Below are 25,971 nucleotides of genomic sequence, written 5' to 3' on the forward strand. Positions count from 1 at the left end.
AGCGTATCCCCCAACACCAACATCCTGAAACGCCTGTTGATCTGCAACCAGTTGTGCTCTGGAGTGAACCAGAGGATAACAAATTTTGTAAGTAGAGCCTGTGTACTTGTCGCTTAATAATTAATCGTTGAACGCACTTTTTCGACCATTTTTCGACAAATTCTGTGTCATTTTGCGAATTCATCACCCAGTAATGGCAGTTTTAAATGCAACACGATTTTAAGCGAAAACAAAACGTGAAGAACATAAATTAAAAGGAAACCACGATCATAAATATTTCGTTCTAGTCCGGCATCTATGCACTCCGCGGTTATTTCAAGCCTGATTAGGCTTTATTGACCTGCTTCGAAATTCACTTTAATACCTTGAGTTTTCAATTTATTTTCAACGATTTTTTCATAAATGATCGATCGGGTTTAATTAAATCCTTTGACACTAGTTTAGACGGGGTTTTGCTTCAAAGGCTTTGATTGTTCACTAAATTCGAACGAAGATTTTTTATTTCGGAAAAGCCACCGCTAATCGCACGAAATGTATATTGGAAATGCGATACCTCGGGAACATTATAATATTTTAATGGAAATTTTCGGGAAATTCTATCGCAATCTGTATTTTTAAGAAAGCATAACAAATTAGTTTTTCCCACACAAAGTGTTTTTAAGTTCACTTTCCGGCTATATTTTATGAGCTCAAATTTCCAAATTTCGGAACATAATGGACAGATAATCGCTTTAGGCTGCTCCATTGAAGTTAATCGATGTTGTAATAGAATTAATAAAAAATGTGTACATTACTCAGCATAATACCAAAGTTTATGTTATTTATTAATCGAGATAGTGTGTTCTTTATAAACAAGCACAACTACGTTTTAACGTGAAATTACTTAAGAACTTTGTTTAAATTAAACAAATACAAAGGATAATTTCAGCAAGCTTTCTCAAAAGCTAATTTATTGTTAAACAAACTCATTTAATTTTTTTTTATTTTACAATTGTGACAAAAGCATAAAAGAGGGTTTTAAATATTTTTTAATTATAGTTGTAAACTACAAAAAAGGTTAATTAAAAAATCTACGACGATTTTTAGAAACGTTGTAGACTTCTGTCAACTTCAATTATGTTGAAAAACCCCGGCGGTTTTATCTTTTTTTTTTGTATATTTTATCAGTCGCTGAGAAAATTTCAGTGGGCGTTGAAAGAGAACAACAAGGAAATTACATTTTGGTTGCATGTATTTTTTAATTTTGTGACTCGTTTATTATGTGGAATGAAACTTTTTTCATTTTAGTTTTTTTTAATATTTCGACTCCACACAGGATTCTTGATGAATCACAATAAGGATCGCGAAAAAGTTGTCTTTTGATTATCCGAGCTTTAGCTAATGGAAGTATGTAACAGAATCGACGAATTTACGCCTTGTCGACGTTTCGGAACTTGGAAAATACGAAAATGCTAGTTTATTTTGTAAAATCAGAGAAAGTTCTCTGTTGACATTTTTTTTCGCAAAATTATAGAATAAAGCTTTTGCTAAATCTTCTATTTTTTATGTTCCAGTTTTATGATCCTCTCAAAACTCAAATTAATTTAAACATTGCGAAAACTCGTTCTTAGTTCAAAATCTAATAAAAAAGCTTTCATCTCTGAATAATAATAGAGCGAAAAAATCCACAAAAACCACCAGTTTTTAATTAAAGTGCATTCTACATTTTATGTGCAAACGTCTTTAACTAAAAGCAAAACGTACCGTCGCAAATTTATTTACCATTATAGATACATTTTTTTAAAGTAGTAGAAACAGTAATTTTAAGATTCTAAACCCGGCGCATCCACCATTTGTCCAACTTTTTTAAAAATTGTTGTTAAACCCGGCGCCTCCACCATTTATCCACAAAAATCTCCAACAATTTCGATTTTATTATATTTGTTACGTGAAAATTTGATCACTGTCATGAAGTTTACGTCCTTAATTCCCCTCGGGGAAAATAACAAATTTAGATTGCTTCTCACAAGTCGTCTGTTATACCGTACGTTAAGGTATTATGCAAAGTTAAACACGGACATAAAGCGGTCCTTGTAATGGCCATAAACGTAACATCCACGCAAACATTTTCCGTTTAAACAAACCAATTTTATCTTATTTATAAATAATAATGACGTCTTTTCCGAATCAATTAAGCTTACGTCAGCAACATTCTAATAAACAAATGCACTTCGTCTCTCGTTAACGTTTCATTTGTTTGCTCCAACCGCCCCGAGCTACCTTACTTCATCTTTTATAAATTTCTTTTAATTTCAACCGCTGTTTGCCAACTTTATATTTTGTTGTTTCGTAAAAATAAGTGAAATTATCGTGGCGTTTACGGCACTAGCTATGTAAATACCGCTATAAACACACAGGGCTTTATTTAACTCGTCTTGATTTTTCCACTCGAAGACAGGCAATTATTGTTTTTGGGGTTGAACAAATATACGAATTACAAACACCGTTGATTATATGCAGACGCAAACGTAAGGATTCGTGTTGACTCACCACGGATAAATTGAATTCATTAATAAAGTCAACTGTTTAGACACTTTGTCGCAGTACCGAACGGAGTAATAATGCATTTTATTCGGAAACCGGATTCGTTTCAATGTTGCCGCTCTCTTCGCTAGATAAATAGGGTTACAAGTTAATCTCAAGGGTTATACTGAGAATTTATAACGCAATTGTGGATTCTGAAGAGGAACTCGAAGAGAAATTGTAATAATTTGGAATTAATTTAGATTTGCGAAGGGTTAACTATTTTATTCAAACCGGGCTACATTTTTACGAAATAAGGGAAATTTTCTTGGGGAAGAACTCGAGGACACGCCTTCAATTATACCGGAGACAACGTCCACTCCGGCTAATAAAACGTTCGATGTTATTGTAACGACGCCCCAATTATCAGAAAATTTTCATCCAGGCTGTGCGAACTTTCCTTCAAATTTTGCTTGAGTTGGGTCAACTTGTTCCTGGTTTTAGCGAAACAGAAATTAAGAAATAATGCTAGATCGAAAAATATCGGTTAACGTTTTAACGACTTTATCAGGATAACGCATTTATTATTTAGGTGTTCGTGCTACCGGAGCTTAATAAAATGGCTACACGATCTGGATTTAAATGTTTTAAGGTATTTCAGTTTCGGCGTTCATTTTTAATGTCGTCTGAGGACAGCGGAAACAATTAGAATTCTAATTTAAGCTTCCACGAAGTTTGAATCTTGCACTGGTTTTTTATTTATTTTATGAAATTTAGTTTCATTTAAGTAGTTTGAAAAATTGTCTTTTCAGAAAAAATAATATAAGTATGTTAATTATACTTATATTATTCGAATACAATCCGCCAGCGTAGGTGACTACACGCACGAATTCCTCGCTTTATTTACATAACCTGTCAAAATATTTCCAAGCTGCTTTCCATTTACTAAAGCGCAACTTTTTGACATATTTCGCGGCAAACGAGCCGAAGTGGGTGTTAATGAAACCCTCCGAAACTCTCGGATAGCGTAAAGGATCGCGTTCACTGAATTATTCTTAATATTTCCACGAAATGATCGCAGGCTTGTCGTAGTTTTACTTTCGTGTTTAATTTAAATTCAAACAAGGGAAATTTTTAATTAAAAGATAAGTACCTAGGCTGGTAATAGAATGCTAACTAAATATGGTTTTCGTAAAGTTTCGATGAGCGGTTTCCCTCACGGATCACTTGTTGGGTCTGAATGAAGGCGTAATCTGGCAGCTGTCATACAGGGGACGAAAACAAATGCTGATTATTTTATTTAGAATGTACTTTGTTTAGTGGGATTAAGGGACTTGGTTTGTCAATAGGGCCAGATTGAGGGCACCAGATTTAATAAGTTGGGTGTTTGGTGTGTCAATGTGTTTGATCTGTAAATGCGTGCTACCGGGTCCAGATAGGGCAAGGTCTGACAGCCAAATCTGATTTAGTCCTATCTTAAATACGTAAAAATATATTTCGAATTAACAAACTTAATTCCAGAGAACTTCTTAATTCATATTTACGTCTAGTGTGCGCTTTTGAATAAAAAAAATTATAAATTTGAAAAAGCTTTAGCCTACTTTAAACGGACATTTTCACGCATTTTTTAAGTAATTGCTGCAATTGTTTGAATTTTTCAATTCTGCAATTTTTTTTCGATTTGCAGTTTTTCGAGTTCGAGTTTAAAATTTTCAATTTTTCTACTTTTGATTTTCTCAATTTATATATTGTGCAATTTTTCGGTTTTTTATTTTCGTTATTTTTTCACTTATCGATTTTTCAGGTTTCCATTTTATTTTTTTGTTTTTTCATTTTTAATTTTTTCAGTTTCTCCTTTCCTCAATTTTTCGATTTGCAATTTTTTTAATTTTTTTTGTTTTTCGTTTTGAAGATATGCAATTCTTTGAGTTTTCATTTCAAAATTTTTCAGTTTTTCGATTTTCCAATTTTTGGATGTTTCAGCTTTCAGAGTTTGCAATTTTTGTGTTTGCAATTTCTCGAGTTTTCAGGTTTTAATTTCTCACTTTTTGGATTTTTCAATTTTTCGTTTCTTCAGTTTTTAATTTTTTTGTTAGTACTTGCTAAGGTAAGACTGATTTTGGCAAATCACATACCCTCTAAGAAAAGAGAGGGTGGGTGGGCGGGGCTAGTACCTGCCAAGATAAGACTTATTTTGGCAAATGAGATCCTTCTAAGAAAAGAGTAGGCGGGTGAGCGGGGTTAGTATCTGTAAAATGACAACACAAATGACCTACCCTCTAAGAAAAAAGAGGGTAGGCGGGCGGGGCTAGAATCTGCTAAGATAAGGGCGACTTTTGCAAAAGCTAAACTTAGCCCCTCCCATCTCCTTTCTTCACTTCACTGACTTATTTTATTTACTGTAAAATGGAAATTGAAATAAAATAAAAAAATTATACTTAAATAGTAAAAAATCATGTTAACTGAATACAATCAGATACAATGGTTGTAAACGCCTTTCCTTTTCTTCGGACCAATGAAATGATTTATTAAGGTGGGGCTTGTGCGAGAGGGCGGAGCATCGATAATTTTGCTTTTTAAATACACTTCTCAGGTCTGGTGTGTTTACTTACCACCAGCTTAATGCCTTCTAAATTCCTTGTTGAACAATTTATTTATTTTCTCATGAGGGATCGGTGCTTCGATTTTTCAAGTTTAGAAATATCAAATCAAAAAAACATTGAAAAAATAAAGAAACTGTAAAAAAGAAAAATTGATATGAAATCGAGAAAATGAAAATGAAAAAATCGGGAATAGGAAAAACAAGAATCAAATTGAAAAATCAAAAAATAAAAAACGAGAAACTCAAAAATCCAAAAATGAAAAATTGTAAAATCGAAAAATTGAAAAACTGAAAATGAAAAAACGAAAAATTGTGATACGGAAAATTTAATATCGAAGAAAAGGAAAAACGAAAAATTCTAATACCAAAAAATTGATCGAAGGTAAATAAATCCGGATTTTAAAAAAAATTGTAAGATTCAATTTTGCGAATTAATTTTTAAAAATTTCAAAAAGTCGGATTTCACTCCGAATATTTCGAAAATATTGCCCTGTGATCCTAAACACGCTATATTTTTGGAATCAGCACGTCAAGATGTATAACCTTGGATATGAAATTAGTCGAAAATTGAGCCGAAATTTTCATAATAATTAGGAAGATTACTGAAGGAAATGCGCTGCAATTTTGAGCAAAATACAGATATCCAGTAAATGAGAATTTAGAAAAACTCCCCAAGGTGTCACAACCAGCCATATTTCAGTTATCGATTTTGAAAAAGCGGTAGGAATTTCTGAAGAAACGAAGCCGAAAATAGCTCCTCAAAGTCGGTTTCTACAAGAAAATGTCTAGCTATTTTTCGAAAATGTTTGAAAAATGAAAATTGTGAAAATTAGTTTTATCTTATGAAACACTAGCCCCGCCCACCCGCCCATTATTTTTTTAGAAGGTATGTTATTTGCCAAAATTAGTCTTTTCTTAGTAACTGCTAACTCCGCCCACCTGCTCTTCTCATTCTAACGACTAATTTTATTTCTCTTTAGTATAAGATTTATTCATTTCATTCAAACCGGATAAAATTAATCACTGAAATGGACGGAGGGTGGGTGGGCGGGGTTAATTGTGTTCTTCAGTGGAGTGGGAGCGGAAAGTAATATAATCTAGGCTGTAAAAAAAAGGAAAAAAAACCGCTATGCTTTTTTGTTAAACTATTTCCTACAAAATTGATTTCTTATTTCGTGCACTTGACATGAATTAAGTGCAATTTTAAAAACATTGTAAAAATTGCCATATTTCACTTGGCAATATTGGAAACACGGTAGCAATTTCCAAAAAACAGAGCCGAAAATGAATTCTGGATGTCGAAATCTACAAGAAAATGTCTAGCTCAATTTCGAAAATGGTTGAAAAACAGTTGAAAATGTATTTTTTTGTTTTTTCAATTTTAATTTTTTCAGTTTCTCCTTTCTTCAATTTTTTGATTTGCAATTTTTTAATTTTAATTTTATTGTGTTTTTTCGTTTTTGAGATATGAGACTCTTTGAGTTTCCATTTTAAAATTTTTCAGTTTTTCGATTTTCCAATTTTTGAATTTTTCAATTTTTCGTTTCTTCAGTTTTAAATTTTTTTGTTAGTACTTGCTAAGGTAAGACTGATTTTGGCAAATCACATGCCCTCTAAGAAGATAGAGGGCGGGTGGGCGGGCCTAGTACATGCTAAGATAAAACTAATTTTGGCAAGTCACATACCCTCTAAGAAAAGAGAGGGCGGGCGGGCGGGGTTAGAATCTGCTAAGATAAGGGCGACTTTGGCAAAAGCTAAACTTAGCCCCTCCCACCTCCTTTCTTCACTTCACTGACTTATTTTATTTACTGTAAAATGGAAATTGAATTCTGTTTTGACAAGCCGTAGAATCTAAGATTTGAAATAAAATAAAAAATGCTTCTCCCCCCGCCCACCCACCCCTCTTCCGTTTTAATCATTCATTCTTCTAGTTCTAAGATCGAAGTTGGATTTTATGATTACACATTTTTTTAATGAAATTTTTAATTATCTTAAATTTTATTATTTTTTGAAAACGACTGCCGTCAGCATTTACACTTAAATAGTAAAAAATCATATAAACTGGACACAATCAGATATAATAATTGTAAACGCCTTTCCTCTTCTTCGGGCTAATGAAATGATTTATTAAGGTGGAGCTTGTGCGAGAGTGCGGAGCATCGATAATTTTGCTTTTTAAATACAGTTCTCACGTCTGGTATGTTTACTTACCACCAGCTTAATGTCTTCTAAATTCCTTGTTGAACAATTTATTTATTTTCTCACGAGGGGTCGGTGGTTGGATTTTTCAAGTTTAGAAATATCGAATCCAAAAAGCATTGTAAAAATAAAGAAACTGTAAAAAGGAAAAATTGATATGAAGTCGAGAAAATGGAAATGAAAAATCGGGAATACAAAAAACTAAAATCAAATTGAAAAATCGAAAAATAAACAACGCGAAACTGAAAAATCCAAAAATTAAAAATTGTAAAATTGAAAAATTGAAAAACTGAAAATGAAAGAAAATGAATCAACGAGAAATTGTGATTTTAATTTAAAATCGAAGAAAAGGAAAAACGAAAAATTCTAATATCAAAAAATTGATCGAAGAATAAATCCGGATTTTTCAAAAAATTATAAGTTTCGATTTTGCGAATTAATTTTTAAAAATTTCAAAATAATCGGATTTCGCTCCAAATATTTCGAAAATATTGCCCGGTTATTCTAAACACGCTATATTTTTGGAATCAGCACGTCAAGATATAATAACCTTGGATATGAAAAAAAAGAAAACATTTTTTGGTGGAGAAAAATGGGAATTGGAAATTTTCATAATAATTTGGAAGATTACTGAAGGAAATGCGCTGCAATTTTCAGCAAAATACAGCTATCCAGTAAATGAGAATTTAGAAAAATTCCCCAAGGTGTCACAATCAGCCATATTTCAGTTATCGATTTTGAAAAAACGGTAGGAATTTCTGAAGAAACGAAGCCGAAAATAGCTCCTGAAAGTCGGTATCTAGAAGAAAATGTCTTAGCTATTTTTCGAAAATGTTTGAAAAATGAAAAGTGTGAAAATCAGATTTATCTTATGAAACACTAGCCCCGCCCATTATTTTTTTAGAAGGTATGTTATTTGCCAAAATCAGCAACTGCTAACTCCGCCCACCTGCTCTTCTCATTCTAACGACCAATTTTATAAGTTCAGTATAAGATTTATTCATTTCATTCAAACCGGACAAAATTAATCACTGAAATGGAGGAAGGGTGGGTGGGCGGGGCTAACTGTGTTCTTCTGTGGAGTGGGAGTGGAAAGTAATATAATCTAGGTTGCAAAAAAAGGAAAAAAAACGCTATGTTCTTTTGTCATTATAAAACTGAAAAATCGAAAAACTGAAAAGTCGAAAAATCGAGAAATCGAGAAATCGAGAAATCGAAAAATCTAAAGTTTAAAAATTAAAATATCAAAAAAGTGGAGAATCGAGAAATTAAAAAATCCGAAAACTCAAATATCGAAAAATCCATCAATCGATAAATCAAAAAATTGAAGAATCGATAAACTGAGATAACGAAAAATTATATAAAAGAAAAAATCGAAAAGTCGAGAAACCGAAAGATTCGAAAATGGAAAAATGGAAAATCGATTCTTCAATTTTTTTATTTTCCATTTATCGAAATTTCGATGTTTTAATTTCTTAATTGTTCAATTTCTCGATTTTCTGATTTTTTATTTTTTTTATTTTTCCATTTGCCGACATTTTTGATGTAAATTTTTAAATTTTTCAATTTATAACTTTTGGATTTTTCAATTTTGGCCTGATTTGATTTCTAAATTGTTCGTTATTCGAATTTTTGAGTTTTCGATTTCCCGATATTTTGATTTCTCGATGTTTCAGTTTTTTCATTTTTCGATGTTTTGATTTTTCGATTTCCCGGTTTTTCGACTTTTAGGCTCTTCGATTTTTCAATTTTCCAATCTTTGTATGTTTCGATTTTTCAGTTTTTCGAGTTCTCAATTTTTCATCATTCCAGTTTTGGAATTCTTCAATTTTCCGTTATTTCTCACAAAATTTATTTCTTATTTCGTGCACTTGACATGAGTTAAATGGAATTTTAAAAACATTGTAAAAATTGCCATATTTCACTTGGCGATACTGGAAACACGGTAGCAATTTCCGAAAAACAAAGCCGAAAATGAATTCTGGACGTCAAAATCTACAAGAAAATGTCTAGCTCAATTTCGAAAATGGTTGAAAAATAGTCGAAAATGTCAAAATCAAGATATGACTGATCCTAGCCCCGCCCACCCGCCCTCTCTTTTCTTGGGGGGTATGTCATTTGCCAAAATCAGTTTTATCTTAGCAAGTACTAACCCTGCCACCCCCACTCTTCTCATTCTAAAGAGTAATTTTATTTCTGCTCTGTATAAGATCATTCATTTCATTCACACCGGATAAAATTAATCACTGAAATGAAGGCAGGGTGGGTGGGCGGGGCTAATAATATTGTTTTATGGAGTGGGAGTGGAAACTAATAGAATCTAGAATGTGAAAAAAGTAAAAAAAGCCCCAATCGTAAATTTTGTCTTTGTTAATTTTCGAAAATTGTTGAAAAATGGTCGAAGATATCAAAAGTGTTAAAATCAATCATACCTTATAAAATACTAGCCCCGCCCACCCGCCCTTATTTTCTTGAAAGATATGTCATTTGCCAAAAACAGTATCTTATCCGGTAAAATTTTGAGATCACGTTTTCAATTTTTTAGGGGGGATGAGCAAATATATTTTGATTAAAAATTTACTATGCTTATCATAACTTAAACATTTGCAAGATTTCAAAGCACTTTTCCAGATTCAAAATTAAATTGCAAAATGTTGTTTTATGATTTTGATTCTTTTTTTCCAAAAATCTGGACATTTCGGATAAAAACTCAACACGAAGTCATAGACTACATAGGACTATGTTATTTTATACAATTTAAAATCCATTTTCTATATACAATTTTGAAGTGATGTCGTCACATTATTGGCGGGAATAATTAGACAAATTTTGGTTATCGTTTTGCCGTCTACAAGATATTCCTAATATAAATACAAAATTTGACAACAATCGGCCCTGTACTCTGGGATATCATTTGTCGATTACAACACTTCCTTCGCTTATTCAAAATTATTCCTCAATCTCGTTGGGAAGCTAAATTTTTCATTTTATTTAATGTTTTCTCAGCGTTTCATAGACTGTAAAATGAGAAAAGAATAAATGTTTAGTCTAGATTTTTTGTATATTTTTGGATTAACAAAATGATTTTATTCATGATATACCGGGAGAGCAATAAAAACCACTCAACATTTTTTGAACTTTGTTTTAGTCGAATTTTCGTCTTTGTTTTGCGATGAGTGAGACTGCAACGATCAAAGACAAACCTTCAAAAATAGATGGGTGTTTTTGACTGCGCTCTCAATATTTTTCCAAATAGTAGTTTTCAACGTGTTTGTTAAATTTCATTGCAATTATTTCGTGGTTAAAATAAATATTTTCTTTAAAAAATCGTTTTTATGTTGTGTTGTGTAAAGTTTTGGAGGAAAGATGTTTTAATACAATACAATTTAATGTCATTTCCGAAAAAGGAGAGGTGACAAAATACCTCTATAAATATTTTGTTGTGCTTATTAAACGTTTTAAATTTCGGTTTCTTTGGTTTCTATCTTTCCAAATAACTGAGGTATTTTAAGGCGGAACACATAAAGTGGCCACCCGGTATATGACATAATTTTTTAACTTTGTCTTTGTCTTCATAATTACACTGTAGCGATGAAATGTGCAAAAGAAGCTTATAAAAACCAAAAATTATTGGAGGTGTGAGACTAAAGTTGTACTGTTTTTTTGAGTAGCATGCAATAAATTTTCGAGTATACAGAGTGTTTCTTTTTGGTTTTTATATATATATAACATCCTATATTTTAACATATCATATTCTCATTAACCTGCAAAGCTTTATAACCAAAAAAATAATTGTAAAAGTGACTGAATTACTCAAAAAAAGTAATTCGTTACAATTACTCATTGCTTGAAAAAGAATTTGAATTACAGTAATGAATTACTTCCAACCACTGAGTACAGGGGTCAAAGATTCAAGAACAGTGACACAGCAAAGCCCAAAAATGTGGTTGTAGAGAAAACGGTGATTGTAATTCGTTTCAATAAAAAATACGTTAATGCCGCTTTGTGGAAATTTTCACTTTTCAGTGTTCGCATGCATCGATAGCGCCCCTAATTACTCGCGCGGTATCGCGTTTTATCGTCCACTTGGAATTGAGTTACGTTTTGAAACTGAGTAATTAACTCAGCGCTCTTCGCTGAAACAGAATGCAGCGAAATCAGTTATATGGAGGTCAATTATATCTTTTTGCAGCGTCGATTTATCAGGCTCCCGTGTCCGCGCTAAGGTTAAGCGTGAGATACATACAACAGGAGATATTAAGTTGACGTTGCTACGCACCGGGAATCTTTCCGTCTCTTTGGCGAGGACGATCCTGTCATATATCAATTACGTTCGTGTTTATAGTGTTGACTGGAAACTTTTATAAATTTCCCGAAAACTTTTTCGGCATTAAGCGCGAACACCAAGCATAAACATGCACCGGGGGATAATGCTGTAACGTGGTAAAAGGTTTCGCGGGAAAATGCTCGACCCTCTTTACAAAGCAAATATTTAAAATCATGCATGGGCGGGACGCGCGAAAATCGTCACAGCTATGAACTTAGCGGCGAGATCAAACTTGCCAAGATTTATCGCGGGATTAGGCAGCCAGCTTTGTAGAAACAAGTTTTAATTGGGACGTGTATGGAATTGCAGCACTCGGTGAAAAAAGTCGAGGGTGTGCCGCTCGGGACGGATGGTGGACGGGGCGAAACGTGTGTGTCTGGGCTTATAACGCCCGTCATTTTTAAGTTTGTGGTGCACTTTTTAATGATTATTTATCTGTGTTTGCAGCACGTCTGCATGCCGGGAATATAATTTATCCGGCTTCAAACGGGCGGGACATAAATATTAAAATTATTGGCTTGACAAGAGCACTTGAAATATTAGTTATTTATAAAAGTGTGGATCGAAAAAGGGTCTCGGATATTTCATGCGACGAATGTAGCTGTTCTTCGATTAAATTTAGCTGGATTTACGTTTCGCTTAAAGCACGACGTGCACAGAAATTATTTTACGATTAGTCAGTCTTGGAGGTTTAGGGGAAGTTGCGAGGTCGAACAACCACTCACTAATGAATTTTAAAAATTGCGAGAAACTTTTCATATTCGGTTGTCTAGTTTACGACATGTCAGTTTTGTAACGAAAGTTTACCCCGAAACCAAGTTCATATGGCTACATTTTTTATCACTTGCGACTCGGTGTAGGCAAACATGATATTTTAAGTCACTATATTACGATTGTAAACTTCAAAAGCTGAACAGCGCTTTGGGAAAAAATGTTTGGATTTTGCTGTGTTTACGGTTAAAGTGGAGCAGTTTGAGAAGCGACACTAATTAAAATTTCACGGTTATCTCAGAAAACAGTTTATAAAGAGTAAATGATATTATTAATTAATGCCGGCGTGATCTATTTTTTGTTTATTTTTAATTTGTGGGGATCTAGGCTGAATTAACTAAATTTGTGTTATCCCCACCATACATTCGATGACGTCATTATAAAAAAGTTTCGACGCCTCGAGGGTAACAGGATTTCAGTGTAAACAATTTATATATTTAACAATAGAACTTCTATTACATAGTTACTCCTTGTATTCTTGTTTCCATTCGTTATTTTAGTGTGAGTGGGATGGTATTAAAGTTCAACCTTTATTAATGTTATGATATCGGGACAAAGAAATGCACAGCGCTCGTCTCGGGTCACATCTCAATTTCTAATAAGATTTCTCAAAAAGAAATATCGTACTGAATAATCCAATTAAATTTATGATTGACTACATTCTGATTATTTATTTTTCTAACAAAGAAAAACGCATTTTTGGGTTTTTACATGACTGTTAATCACTTATATGACTTCATATGGGCGGTTGGATTTAATAACCACACCATTTCGTCAAATTATCACTTTATGGCTTTGGGTTTTATGTTCCGTGTTGGACACATGGCATTATTATAATACGAAGTTTCGCTATAATTGTTTGTTTTATTTTATATTTGTTTCATCTACTAATACACAGGGGTGACAGCGTAATAATCAATTTCCGTAATTACAGTGCATTATATTATCTAATTAGTGCCAGATTTCCGCATCCAGATATCGATTGTCACAAGTTATCTCTGGTTACATTTTTTACTTCCCACTTGTAACAATAACGCACTGATTGTTTGTATAATTATTATGATTTTTTTGTGATTGCTAAAAAATTAAAGAAAATTTGAATAACGTGGCAGCGTCGCATCAGAATGTCAAAAATAAACTATGGATATAAAATTTCGGAAGCTAATGAGAATATGATATGTTAAAAGATGAGAAATTCGATATCGGATGTCTGAAAAATTAACTCTTCAGTACGTTATGTACGGGGATTTCGGGAGTCCTAAAAAATAATAAAAAAATTCATGATGAATTAGATTACGAAAAAAACTTAATTAATTTTATAAAAGTAAAATTGCCAACGCTGCACGCACCTAGTACTTAAAATGGAACGTTTAGTACGATTGTAACTTGTTGAGAGTATAAAAACACATCCTATAACGCACTCAAAAAACCTATTCTACTCAATTTAAAAAATTGGTCTAAAGAGTTTAGCCAGTACTTCCCTCGCTGTTGGAAACGTGACGACTGCATGCCTATTGTGTTTTTTTTCGCAGTAGATTTCATATATTTTTTTTTTGAGTTACCCGGTATATGCAAATTCAAAAAATATGAATGGAATGATAAATTACAAGTACAGACTCATCATATTTTGTATATTCTAGATAGGATTTATTCGGCAAATTTTGAGCTGACGTCAACAAGTTTTTGGAGGGGATAACCAACTATATTCTGACTAAAGATTTATGATGCTCTTTATAACCTTAAAATATCTGCAAGATTTCAAAGCATTCGGTTTTGTAGTTCTTGATTAACTCAATAAAATATATTCACGCATTCATTAATTTTTTGGAGTCACCCTGTATATAGAAATCCAAAAAATATGAATGGAGTGATAGATCACAAGTACGGACTCATCATATTTTGTACATTTTAGATATGATTTATTCCACAAACTTTTGAGCTGACGTCATCAAGTTTTTGGAGGGGATAAGCAAATATTTTTTGAGTAAACATTTATGATGCTCTTTATAGCCTTAAAACATCTGCAAGATTTCAGAGCATTCGGTTTTGTAGTTCCTGATTAAATCAATAAAATATATTTACGCATTCATTAATTTTTTTGAGTCACCCTGTATATGCAAATCCAAAAAATATGAATGGAGTGATAGATCACAAGTACAGACTCATCATATTTTGTACATTTTAGATATGATTTATTCCACGAACTTTTAAGCTGACGTCATCAAGTTTTTGGAGGGGATAAGTAAATATTTTTTGACTAAAGATTTATGATGCTCTTTATAGCCTTAAAACATCTGCAACATTTCAAAGCATTCTGGTTAGCAGATTAAAAATTAAATTTCAAAATATTGTTTTATAATTTTGATTTTTTTTCCAAAAATCTGGACGTTTCGGGTGAAAAGTCGATTCAGAGTTGTAAACTACATGTGTAGGACTATGTTATTTTATACAATTGAAAACCCATTTACTATGTACAATTTTGAAGTGACGTCATCGCATTAGTGGTGGGGATGATTAGACAAATTTTGGTTAGCGTTTTACCATCTACATGATATTCTTAATATAAGTACAAAATTTCACAACAATCGGTCGAGTACTTTCGGAGATTATCTGTCTAATAAAAATCCGGGACAACAGACGGACAGACGGACAGACGGACGGACAGACGGACAGACGGACAGACGGACGGACAGACGGACAGACGGACAGACGGACAGACGGACAGACGGACAGACAGACGGAAATGGGAGACCTATTTCTTCGTCTTCTAGGGGTCATGAAAGATCGAGAAAACGTAAAAGTAGAGAGTCGACCGACGGACTCGATTACAATACTTCCTTTGCTTACGCTCGGGAAGTAAAAACAGAAATATCATTTCCGAAAAAACCAAATGTGATATTTTTATTATAGATTTGTTTGTACTAATTACTCTTTCTAAATTTGAAAGTTTTACTTTTTCACATAACTAATACCGCGTGATCAAAAATGACTGAGTCTGTTGGCAAACCTGGCTTTTTAGTTGAAATTGGTATTATGATATCTTCTATAATTTTCGGTTGTCAGACGTCAAGATTGACAGATTGTTGACATTTTTAATATGTAAAATGCGTCGTCTTCGTTGATTCACTATTAAAGTCTCTCCAATTGATTACAATCGTCCGACTTGTCAAAAGGGAAAATATCAAAAGATGTCACTCCCTTCGGGAGTTACAGGAATCTGTAATTAATCCGTTTTGTTACGCGCCAAAACAGTTTGTGCTTGAATTGATATTATCAAAATGTCCAAAAAATATTGCTCTGTGCCTGCTTGTGAGGTAATCAAGGATCCTAGAGACCACAAAATAATGCACAGATTCCCTTCAAACACTGTGAACAAAAGGTTGTGGTGCAAAAAGGTTTTTAATGCTACAAGTAGGTACCCCCACATGAGTCTTTTACCTAAGGAAATGTATAGCCATTAAAACCATTTCAGGTGATAATATTGCAAATAATTTATACATTTGTGGTAAACACTTTGAGAGAAGTTGTTATTATGCAAATAAAAGACTTAAACCCGGCTCTGTTCCTACTTTGTTCCTCCATGGTTCCAAGTCACCACTACCTACTTCTTCAAGCTCCCCAGCAAGTACTAAACGTGATCCAGAATGCAGCTTCATAATTCCTGAGACACATTCCGATAACAATGTAAACACCTCAAAGAAAAACTTTCCTACTGCATATCCCTTTGCAGACCATCCACGCCCATGGCGTTGTGACTTTGGTGCCGGTACCGAAATTTTGCCTCTTTTTCAAGTAAAAACTGAAATACATGATGTCAAATTGTGTCAAAAAGTCAGACCACGACAGCATTTAGCCGACATTACAGATTCCTTTCCCTCCCGACGTATGCGCCCTCACATGTCACATTTAAGGGATTGGAGAGACTTTAATAGTGAATCAACGAAGACGACGGTAAAATGTATCCAAAACATAACTTAAATTTATCACATGTTACGATTGACATATCTGTCACTCAGTTACCTCCATTATGCCAACATAAACGAAAGAAAAGTTCACGTTTTTGTTTACAAAGTACTACCAACAGAGTCAATCATTTTTGATCGCACGGTATTAAAGTCGAACAAGTACACTGGGACACCCGGTATTGTACTGAAACAGATTTTCTCCAAATCTATACACGACATAAACACGATTTTTTAAGAAAATGTCTGTTTTGGTCATGAAGTAGTTGTAATGAAATTTAACAAACACAATGAAAACACAATCAAAGACAGCCATGGATTTTTGAAGATTTGATTGTAGTTTTTATTGCTTTCCCGGTATATCATGAATAAAAATCATTTTTTTTTTGTTAAACCAAAAATATACAAAAAATCGGCCTGATCTTGACAATTTGATTTTTGGACTTATATTTGGAATTACATGATATAATTTAAAAATTATTGGTTAGATGGTTTATTAGATTAACAGGGAGACTTCAAAATACATACAGAGTGGGCGCAAATAGAAAATCTGCAGTTTCGCATTTAACAACCTGTGAAACGCTGGGAAAACATAAAATAAAATGAAAGTTTAGCTTCTCAGAAACATCGACGAATAATTTTGTATGACACCTAAATGTGCTCGCTGCACTCGCATTTTAAATTTTTTTTACTTCCCGAGCGTAAGCGCGTTTTCTCGAGCGTTCATGACTGTCTGTTTGTCTGTCTGTCCGTTTGTCGGTATGTCTGTTCGTCTGTCTGCCCTCTGTCCGAATTTTTATTAGACAGATAAAATCTCCGAAAGTACTGGGCCGATTGTTGTCAACCAAAATTTGTCTAATCATCCCCACCAATAATGTCATGACGTCACTCCAAAATTGTTCATAGCAAATGGGTTTTAAATTATATAAAATAACATAGACCTACACATGTAATTTATGACTCCGGATTGTGTTTTTTGTTGAGTTTTTACCCGAAACGTTCAGGTTTTTGGAAAAATAAATCAAAATTATAAAAACATTTTGCAATTTAATTTTGCATCTGCAAAACCGAATGCTCTGAAATCTTGCGGATGTTTTAAAGTTATCATAAGCATGGTCAATTTTTGATCAAAATGTATTTTCTCATCCCCCTTAAAAAATTGATGACGTGACCTCAAAATTTTGCTTAATAAATCCTATCTTAAATGTACAAAATATGATGAGTCTATACTTGAGATTTATTTTTAATATATAATTAATATTTTTTAAATTTGCTTATACAGGTGTCTCAGAAAAATTAATGACTGAGTTGTTAAAAAATAAATATCCAATCAGATTTAGGAATTTAACCTGTTATTATGGAAATATGCAATTTAACACCTTTTAAATTTAACAAGTTTTTACCAGATTAACAGGGCCGATATCAGTCTTATCTGAGCAAGTACTAGTTCCGCCCACCCACCCTCTCTTTTCTTAGGGATATGTTATTTGCCAAAATCAGTCCTATCTTAGTAAGTACTAGCCCCGCCCACCCGCCCCTGTTTTCTCAGAGGATATGTTGTTTGCCAAAATAAGACTTATCTTAGCAGGTACTAACAAGTACTACGCTCGAAGCTAGTACTTACTAAGATAACGCTAATTTTGGCAAATGACATATCCTCTAAGAAAAGAGAGAGTGAGTGGGAGAGGTTAGTACATGCTAAGATAAGAATAATTTTAGTAAATGAGATCCTTCCAAGAAAAGACAGGGTGGGTGGGCGGGGATAGTACCTGCTAAGATAAGACTGATTTTGGCAAATGACATTCCTTCTAAGGAAAGAGAGGGCGGGTGGGTGGGGATAGTACCTGCTAAGATAAAACTGATTTTGGCAAATAACATACCCTCTAAGAAAAGAGAGGACTGTATAACGTAGGTTCTGATTTGTCTTCTAGCAATTTTGGTATTTATAAATTTTACAAGCTTTTTTGTACATTTCTTGGTTACAGTGAAGACTTGAATAAAATTTCATAATTATGCTATCTATCGGGTGGTCAGTCTGTCTGCTCAATTTAAAAATAGACCAGTTATTTGGATAGTTAGAAATCGGAAATTTAGAACGTTTAATTAGTACAACGAAATACTTAAAGTGGTATTTTGACAATTTTTTTTCGGAATTTTTCTTTTCAAAAAGAATATAGTATATTTTGGGCTATTAAAATGGAACCGTTTAGTACGATTGCAACTTGTTGAGTGTAAAAACACATCCTATTTAACGCACTCAAAAAACCTATTCTACTCAATTGAAAACTAAAAGTATCATTTCCGAAAAAAACAAAAGTTATATTTTTATTATAGATTTGTTTGTACTAATGAATCTTTCTAAATTTGAAAGTTTTACTTTTTTACATAACTAATACCGCGTGATCAAAAATGACTGATTCTGTTGGCAAACCTGGCTTTTTAGGTGGAATCTTCTATAATTTTCGGTTGTCAGACGTCAATATTGACAGATTGTTGACATTTTTAATATATAAAATGTATCCAAAATGTGACTTAAATTTATCACATGTTACAACTGACATATCTACTCAGTTACTTCCATTATGCCAACATAAACGAAAGAAAAGTTCACGTTTTTGTTTATAAAGTACTACCAACAGACTCAATCCTTTTTGATCACGCGGTATTAAAGTCGAACAAATACACTGGGACACCCGGTATTGTATTGAAACAGATTTTCTCCAAATCTATACATCACAACATAAACACGATTTTTTAAGAAAATGTCTGTTTTGGTCATGAAGTAGTTGTAATGAAATTTAACAAACACAATGAAAACACAATCAAAAACAGCTATGGATTTTTGAAGATTTGATCGTAGTTTTTATTGCTCTCCCGGTATATCATGAATATAAATGAATTTTTTTTGTTAAACCAAAAATATACAAAAAGTCGGCCTGAACTTGACAATTTGATTTTTGGACTTATACTTGGAGTTACATGATGAAATTTAAAAATTATATTGGTTAGGTGGTTTATTAAATTAACAGGGAGACCTCAAAATACATACAGAGTGGACGGAAATAGAAAATCTGCAATTCCGCATTTTACAATCTGTGAAACGCTGGGAAAACATAAAATAAAATGAAAATTTAGCTTCTCAGAGACATCGACGAATAATTTTGTATAAAACCTAAATGTGCTCGCTGCACTCGTATTTTAAATTTTTTTTTACTTCCCGAGCGTAAGCGCGTTTTCTCGAGCGTTCATGACTGTCTGTCTGTCTGTCTGTCCGTTTGTCGGTATGTCTGTTCATCTGTGTGCCGTCTGTCCGGATTTTTATTAGACAGATAATCTCCGAAAGTACTGGGCCGATTGTTGTCAACCAAAATTTGTCTAATCATCCCCACCAATAATGTGATGACGTCACTCCAAAATTGTACATAGTAAATGGGTTTTAAATGATATAAAATAACATAGACCTACACATGTAGTTTATGACTCCCGATTGTGTTTTTTGTTGAGTTTTTACCCGAAACGTCCAGGTTTTTGAATCTGCAAAACGAATGCTTTGAAATCTGGCGGATGTTTTAAAGTTATCATAAGCATGGTCAAGTTTTGATCAAAATGTATTTGCTCATCCCCCTTAAAAAAATGATGACGTAACCTCAAAATTTTGCTGAATAAACCCTATCTTAAATGTACCAAATATGATGAGTTTATACTTGTGATTTATTTTTAATATATAATTAATATTTTTTAAATTTGCTTATACAGAGTGTCTCAGAAAAATGAGTTTTATCTTAGGTAGATACTAGCCCCGCCCGCCCACCCTCTCTTTTCTTAGAAGGTATCTTATTTGCCAAAATCAGTCTTATCTTAGCAAGTACTAGCCCCGCCCACCCACCCTCTCTTTTCTTAGGGATATGTTATTTGCAAAAATCAGTTTTATCTTAGCAGATACTAGCCCCACCCACCCTCTCTTTTCTTAGAAGGTATCTCATTTGCCAAAATAAGTTTTATCTTAGCAAGTACTAGCCCCACCCACCCGCCCTCAATTTTTTCAGAGTGTATTTCGCTTGCCAAAATCAGTGTTATCTGAGCAAGTACTAGCCCCGCTCAGCCGCCCCTATTTTCTCAGAGGATATGCCATTTATCAAAATAAGACCTATCTTAGCAAGTACTAGCAAGTAGTCCTCTGAGAAAATAAAGAGCGGGTGGGGGAGGGGCTAGTACTTGCTAATATAAGTCTTATTTTGGCAAACGACATATCCTCTGAGAAAATAGAGGGCGGGACTAGTACTTGCTAACATAAGTCTTATTTTGGCAAATGCTATATCCTCTGGGAAAATAGGGGGCGGGTGGGCGGGCCGAGTATTTGTTAAGACAAAATTGATTGTGCCCCTATTAATTTTGTAAAAACTTCTGAAATTTAAAGGTGTTAAATTGCAAATTTCCATAGTAACGAGTTAAATTCCTAAATCTACCCGAAATGTGCAAAATATGATGAGTTCTTACTTGTGATTCATCACTGCATTCATATTTTTTAGATTTGCTTATACAGGTGGCTCAAAAAATGTAATGAATGTGTCAATTTATTTTACTGATTAAATCAGGAACCAACATGATCTTTACACGAGAATTTTTTGTGGATTTTTAGACAACTTTTCCAAAAGCTCAATTTTTCAATGCTACTCGCTCATATAAATTTTCACCAGTTTCAACTATTTTCGAAAAATTCCCACAGACATTTACTTGTGGATTTCGCGCTTTAGAAGTTATTTTCGTCTCATTTCTTCGATAACTCTTGTCATTTTTTGAGAATCGCTGATTGAAAAATGTGAATTTTTAGAATTTTATAAAAAAACTTAATTTTCCAACCCAATATCTCGACAATCTTGTATGTTATATTTTTCGAACCAACACGTCGAGTTCTATACACCAGATTTTTTTGTGGATTTATTTACAACTTTTTCAAAAGTGAAATCTTTCAATATTGCCCCTTTATAAAAATTTTGATCATTTTTTTGACTATTTTCGAAAATTAGGCAGACAGTTTTTTGTGGATTTCGACCTCTTTTTTTAATTTTTGGAATATTTGGAACATCTCGCTACGAAAGAAAAAACAATACATTTTTGGAATCAGCATGTCGAGATCTATGTCTTAGAATTTTTTATAAACTTTTCGACAACTTTTCCAAAACAGGAATTTTTCAAATACTAGCCCCACCCACCCGCCTATTATTTTCTTAGAAGGTATGTCATTTGCCAAAATCAGTCTTATCAGTCTACTAACCCCGCCCACCCACCCTCTCTTTTCTTAGAGGGCATGTCATTTGTCAAAATCAGTTGTATCTTACGAAGTACTAGCCCCCCCCCACCCGTCCTCCTTTTTCATGAAGGGTATATCATTAGCCAAAATCAAAAAAATGTTGGCCATTTTTTGACAATTTTTGAAAATTAGCCAAAGACATTTTCATGTGTTTTTCGACCTCTAGAATTTACTTACGGCTTCATTTTTTCGATAACTCTTGTCATTTTTTGGGTATCACCAATTGAAATAAGGCAACTTTTAGAAAAAATTTGACTTTTCAACAGATATTTCGAAAACCTTGTTCGGGAACCATAAACACACTTTATTTTTCGAATCAGCTAGAGAAGATCTATTTATATCGATTGAAAAATAGAAATTTCAATAATTTTGACATTTCGCTTAGGATATTTCGAAAAAGCTACCCCGGATAATAAACACGCTTTGCTCTTCAAACCAGCACGCCGAGATCTATCAACTGGAATTTTTTATAAAATTTCAGACTTTTCCTAAAGAGCAAGTTTTAGATTTTGACCATTTTTCGAACATTTTTGAAAATTAGTTTCGTCCTCATTTCTTCGATAATTCTTACCATTTTTTTAGAATCACCAATTGAATAGCAATTTTTGAGTTTAAAAAAAAAAATTGACATTTGGTTCAGATCTATTTATGTATCAGAATTATTTGTAAATTTTTAGACAACTTTTCCAAAGAAGAAATTTTTCAATACTGCTGCATTCTAAAAATGTTATCATTTTTTGACTATTTTCGAAAATTAACCAAAGACATTTTCTTGTGTTTTTCGACCTCTAGAAGTTACTTCCGTTCTCATTTCTTCCATAAGTTTTGTCTTTTTTCGAGAATCCCCAATTGAAATAAAGCAATTTTTACAATTTTTAGAAAACATTTAATTTTGCTAGGTATATTTCGAAAATGTTGCTTCGGAACAACAAAAACACTATATTTTTCTATCCAACACATCGAGATCTATCTACTAAGATTTGTTTCTTTAATTTTTGGATAAATTTTCCAAAAGAAAAATTTTTAAGAACTGCCTCCTTATAAAAATGTTGACCATTTTTCGGCCATTTCCGAAAATTAATCAAAGACATTTTCATGTATCCTTCGACCTCTAGAAGTAACTTTCGGCTTCAGGTGATTTTTAGAAGTTTTAAAAATTTTGATATTTCGTTCAGAATATTTCGAAAAAGCTACTCCGGAACAATAAACACGCTATATGTTTGCAATTATCACGTCGAGAATTATGTATTAGAATTTTTTTTGTAAATTTTTAGACAACTTTTCCAAAAGAGGAATTTTTCCCAGAAAATTTTGGGAATACAATATCGTTATTTTTTAGTATTACAATGCACCAATCCAAGTCGATATACGTGTCCTTGTAAAAATGTTGATCATCTGTTTTGAGGGGACGAACTCATTCTCTCATTTCTACGTGACATTCTTCCGATGTATAAACTTATATACTTTCAAGTTGTTTTTCTTATCTATATTTTCTCGATATTTCATAACCCCTAGACAAGACTGTGGCTAGTGGGAGGCTAGGGGATGCTGAGCCTCCCCTAGATCTAGACAAGTTATACTATATACACTGTATAATTAACAAAATGTGAATTACAACATCGAAAATCAAAATAAAATGTAGCGTTTTATTCAACAAGCGGAAGTCAGAGCAATAAAAAAGTCTGGATCGTCGGCATTGTGATCCGGTTATTGCAATTCGTAGTAAACATGTTTTATCCAACAAATCTTTAAATGTAGTTTCAATTTATTATTTAAAATATGATTTTACGTCGTAAAGGTTTGAAATAACAAAAAGTAGATTTCCTTCCATCTCGTAAATAATGCAGGATTGTTACTTTATCTTTCAGTTTAACGGAACTTAATGCAGACAAAAAATTGCACGATAATTGTCTTCAAAAGCACTACAAAAAAAACCAACAGCGAATCTTGTTTGGAATTTAGTTATCGTTCAAACGACCCTTTTGAAAGAAAATAAGTAGTGCAAAAATACTCCTATAGGCATAACATACTCACCCACGTTAATTGTTGCTTTTTAGTAGATCTCTATGTAAATTAAAAGCGTTTTGGGAAGGAACGGTTGCTTAAAAAATAAAAACACGCTTGAGCGGACATTTCCCAGATTAAAATATTGCCTTGGTAACTTGACCGAACTCGCTCCTACCCAATCCTGCCCCACTAACTAAAATTATTCGAAACTTACAGCGCTCTCTGGGAGCATTTGTTATTTAATTATCTTTGTAAGAGGATGAGGAAGCATAAAATGTTTCCTCCACTTTGAGGAAAAGTTTGCCAACTTTCTAATGCTAAAAATCAGCTCTATTTATTTAAAATAAAGCTCTCAAGTAGTCAAGTGCTAGATTTAAAACAATTTGTCACGTACTTTGAAGGATAAGTTGGAAAGATACAATTAAAATACTTATTACCAACATCGACTGTAATCAAAAGAAGGAACATAATTAGAATTGTAATTACGCGCTGTCTCGCAGTAGGTATCCGAAAATTCAAGACAAAGTAAAATGTCTTTGTTGCTTATAAACTTTCGAGCATTGTCACTATGCCGCGATAATCATTTAAAATTTTTCCCGAAAGTAAATTACTGTTTTCGAGAACGTTTTGGTTCACAGTTGGCTGCAAATTCATGTTGGTTAATTTTTCAGAACGGAGATGGTTCCTCTTGCGCTCATAATCACGACATGCTTAATCCACCTCACCTGGAGCTACAATGAAGAACTCTACCCCCTCTCCGACCCCGACTCCTCGTACCTCTACCCTGAAGACGTCCCCGACGAGACCGAATTCGAAATCCATCGACGCAACAACAACAACTTCCTGCGCTTCGGCCGAAGCGGCCGGAAGTACGACTCGGAGTACGAGGACTACAACGAGGACTTCGCCCGACCGACTCGATCGGGCAAAATCGACAAAAATAACGACTTCTTCATCCGGTTCGGGCGCAGCAAGCAGGACTTTTTGAGGTTCGGGCGGGACCAGGAGAGGCCTGTGCGGGCCAAGAACGAGTTCCATTTGAGGTTCGGGAGGAGCATGGAGGGGTCGCAGGACAGGAGGCGCAGCAAGAGGGACACCTACCCCGAGTACAAGAGGGCCGGAAGCAACTTTTTGAGGTTCGGGAGGAACAGCAACTTTTTGAGGTTTGGGAGGAACAACGAAATGGCCGCCACCGCTGATCCTGAGAAGCAGGAATCGCCGCTGATTGTCCTGTTGACTGAGCTCGTGGCGACTTTGAAGAAGGAGCAAATGAAGAATAATAGGAGTGTGTAATGTTGTTGCTGATGTTATTAATTCGTATTTGAAAATAAGATTCATGTGGCTGGATTCTGATACCCGCAGTATTATAACTTTAAATGTTTACTTTAAGTGATGTTTTATAAATTATATGTTAATAAATATTGAGTGGAGACTAGGTATATTATATTATTAAATATTGTTGTTGTATAAAGAGCATTAAAATAAAAATTCACTTTTTTTAAACACATCAGCTACTCCATTCATTGTACGACGTAAGGGTTACGAGAAAATTCACTTAGATAGGCGAGAGGAGACGTTCAACATTTATAGAAACCTCGTCTTTAGTTGGTTCATGACCTAAGAATTTATTTTATTATTTAGCAAAATTTTATTGTGATACTCCTGCACTTGTGGTGTATGAATCCGTGTTGAGTTTTCACCCAAGACATCCAGATTTTTGGAAAAAAAATCAAAATTGTCTTATAATATTTTGCAATTTAACTGTGAAACTGCAAAACCGAAAGCTCTGAAATCTTGCAAATTCGTTTATCCCCTCCTAAAAAATTGATGACGTCACCTCAAATTTTATGTAATAATACCGGTCTGAAATATGCAAAATATTTTGAGTTGTGGTATATCAATGTACTTACAGTTTTTAGAATTACTTGTACAGGGTGACTCAAAAAAAAAATGAATCGATTAAATCAGAAGCCACTCAGTTCATTTTCCCGAAAATTTGGGAATACAGTACCGTTATTATTAGTATTACACTACATTACACATACATTTTTATCTTTATTTTAAGTTCTAACAGTTATTTATCATAAAAGTATTAAATCTGGATTTATTTATCTTCGACCTTCTTTCCATTTTTTCATTTTCATTAATTTTTCAATTTTTCCATTTTTCAATGTTTCGGTTTCATAATTTTTTGCTCAATTATTCAAGTTCTTGATTATTATGTTTCTTTTTCCCGATTTTTTAATTTTCATTTTCTCGATATTATACTAAATATTACAATTTTTCGTTT

General features: G+C 33.4%; 1 protein-coding gene across 3 annotated transcripts; it reads left to right on the plus strand.

Annotated features, from left to right (window-relative positions):
- LOC135137788 (FMRFamide neuropeptides) lies at positions 1-25,147 on the plus strand. Of its 3 annotated transcripts, none has more exons than XM_064067561.1 (2): positions 1-87; positions 24,353-25,147. In XM_064067561.1, exon 2 carries the CDS (start codon positions 24,360-24,362, stop codon positions 24,972-24,974), a length of 615 nt encoding a protein of 204 aa, XP_063923631.1. In that variant the 5' UTR covers positions 1-87; positions 24,353-24,359; the 3' UTR covers positions 24,975-25,147. The 3 variants fall into 3 exon arrangements, with proteins under 3 accessions (XP_063923631.1, XP_063923778.1, XP_063923700.1); XM_064067708.1 differs by lacking the exon at positions 1-87 and adding an exon at positions 11,971-12,034; XM_064067630.1 differs by lacking the exon at positions 1-87 and adding an exon at positions 11,971-11,998.
- The last annotated feature ends 824 nt before the right edge of the window (positions 25,148-25,971 follow it).

Source organism: Zophobas morio, unplaced genomic scaffold (genome assembly GCF_036711695.1).
Source record: "Zophobas morio isolate AGI-343-1 ecotype UQ-CSIRO unplaced genomic scaffold, CSIRO_AGI_Zmor_V1 ptg000002l, whole genome shotgun sequence".
Taxonomy (NCBI): Eukaryota; Metazoa; Arthropoda; class Insecta; order Coleoptera; family Tenebrionidae; genus Zophobas; species Zophobas morio.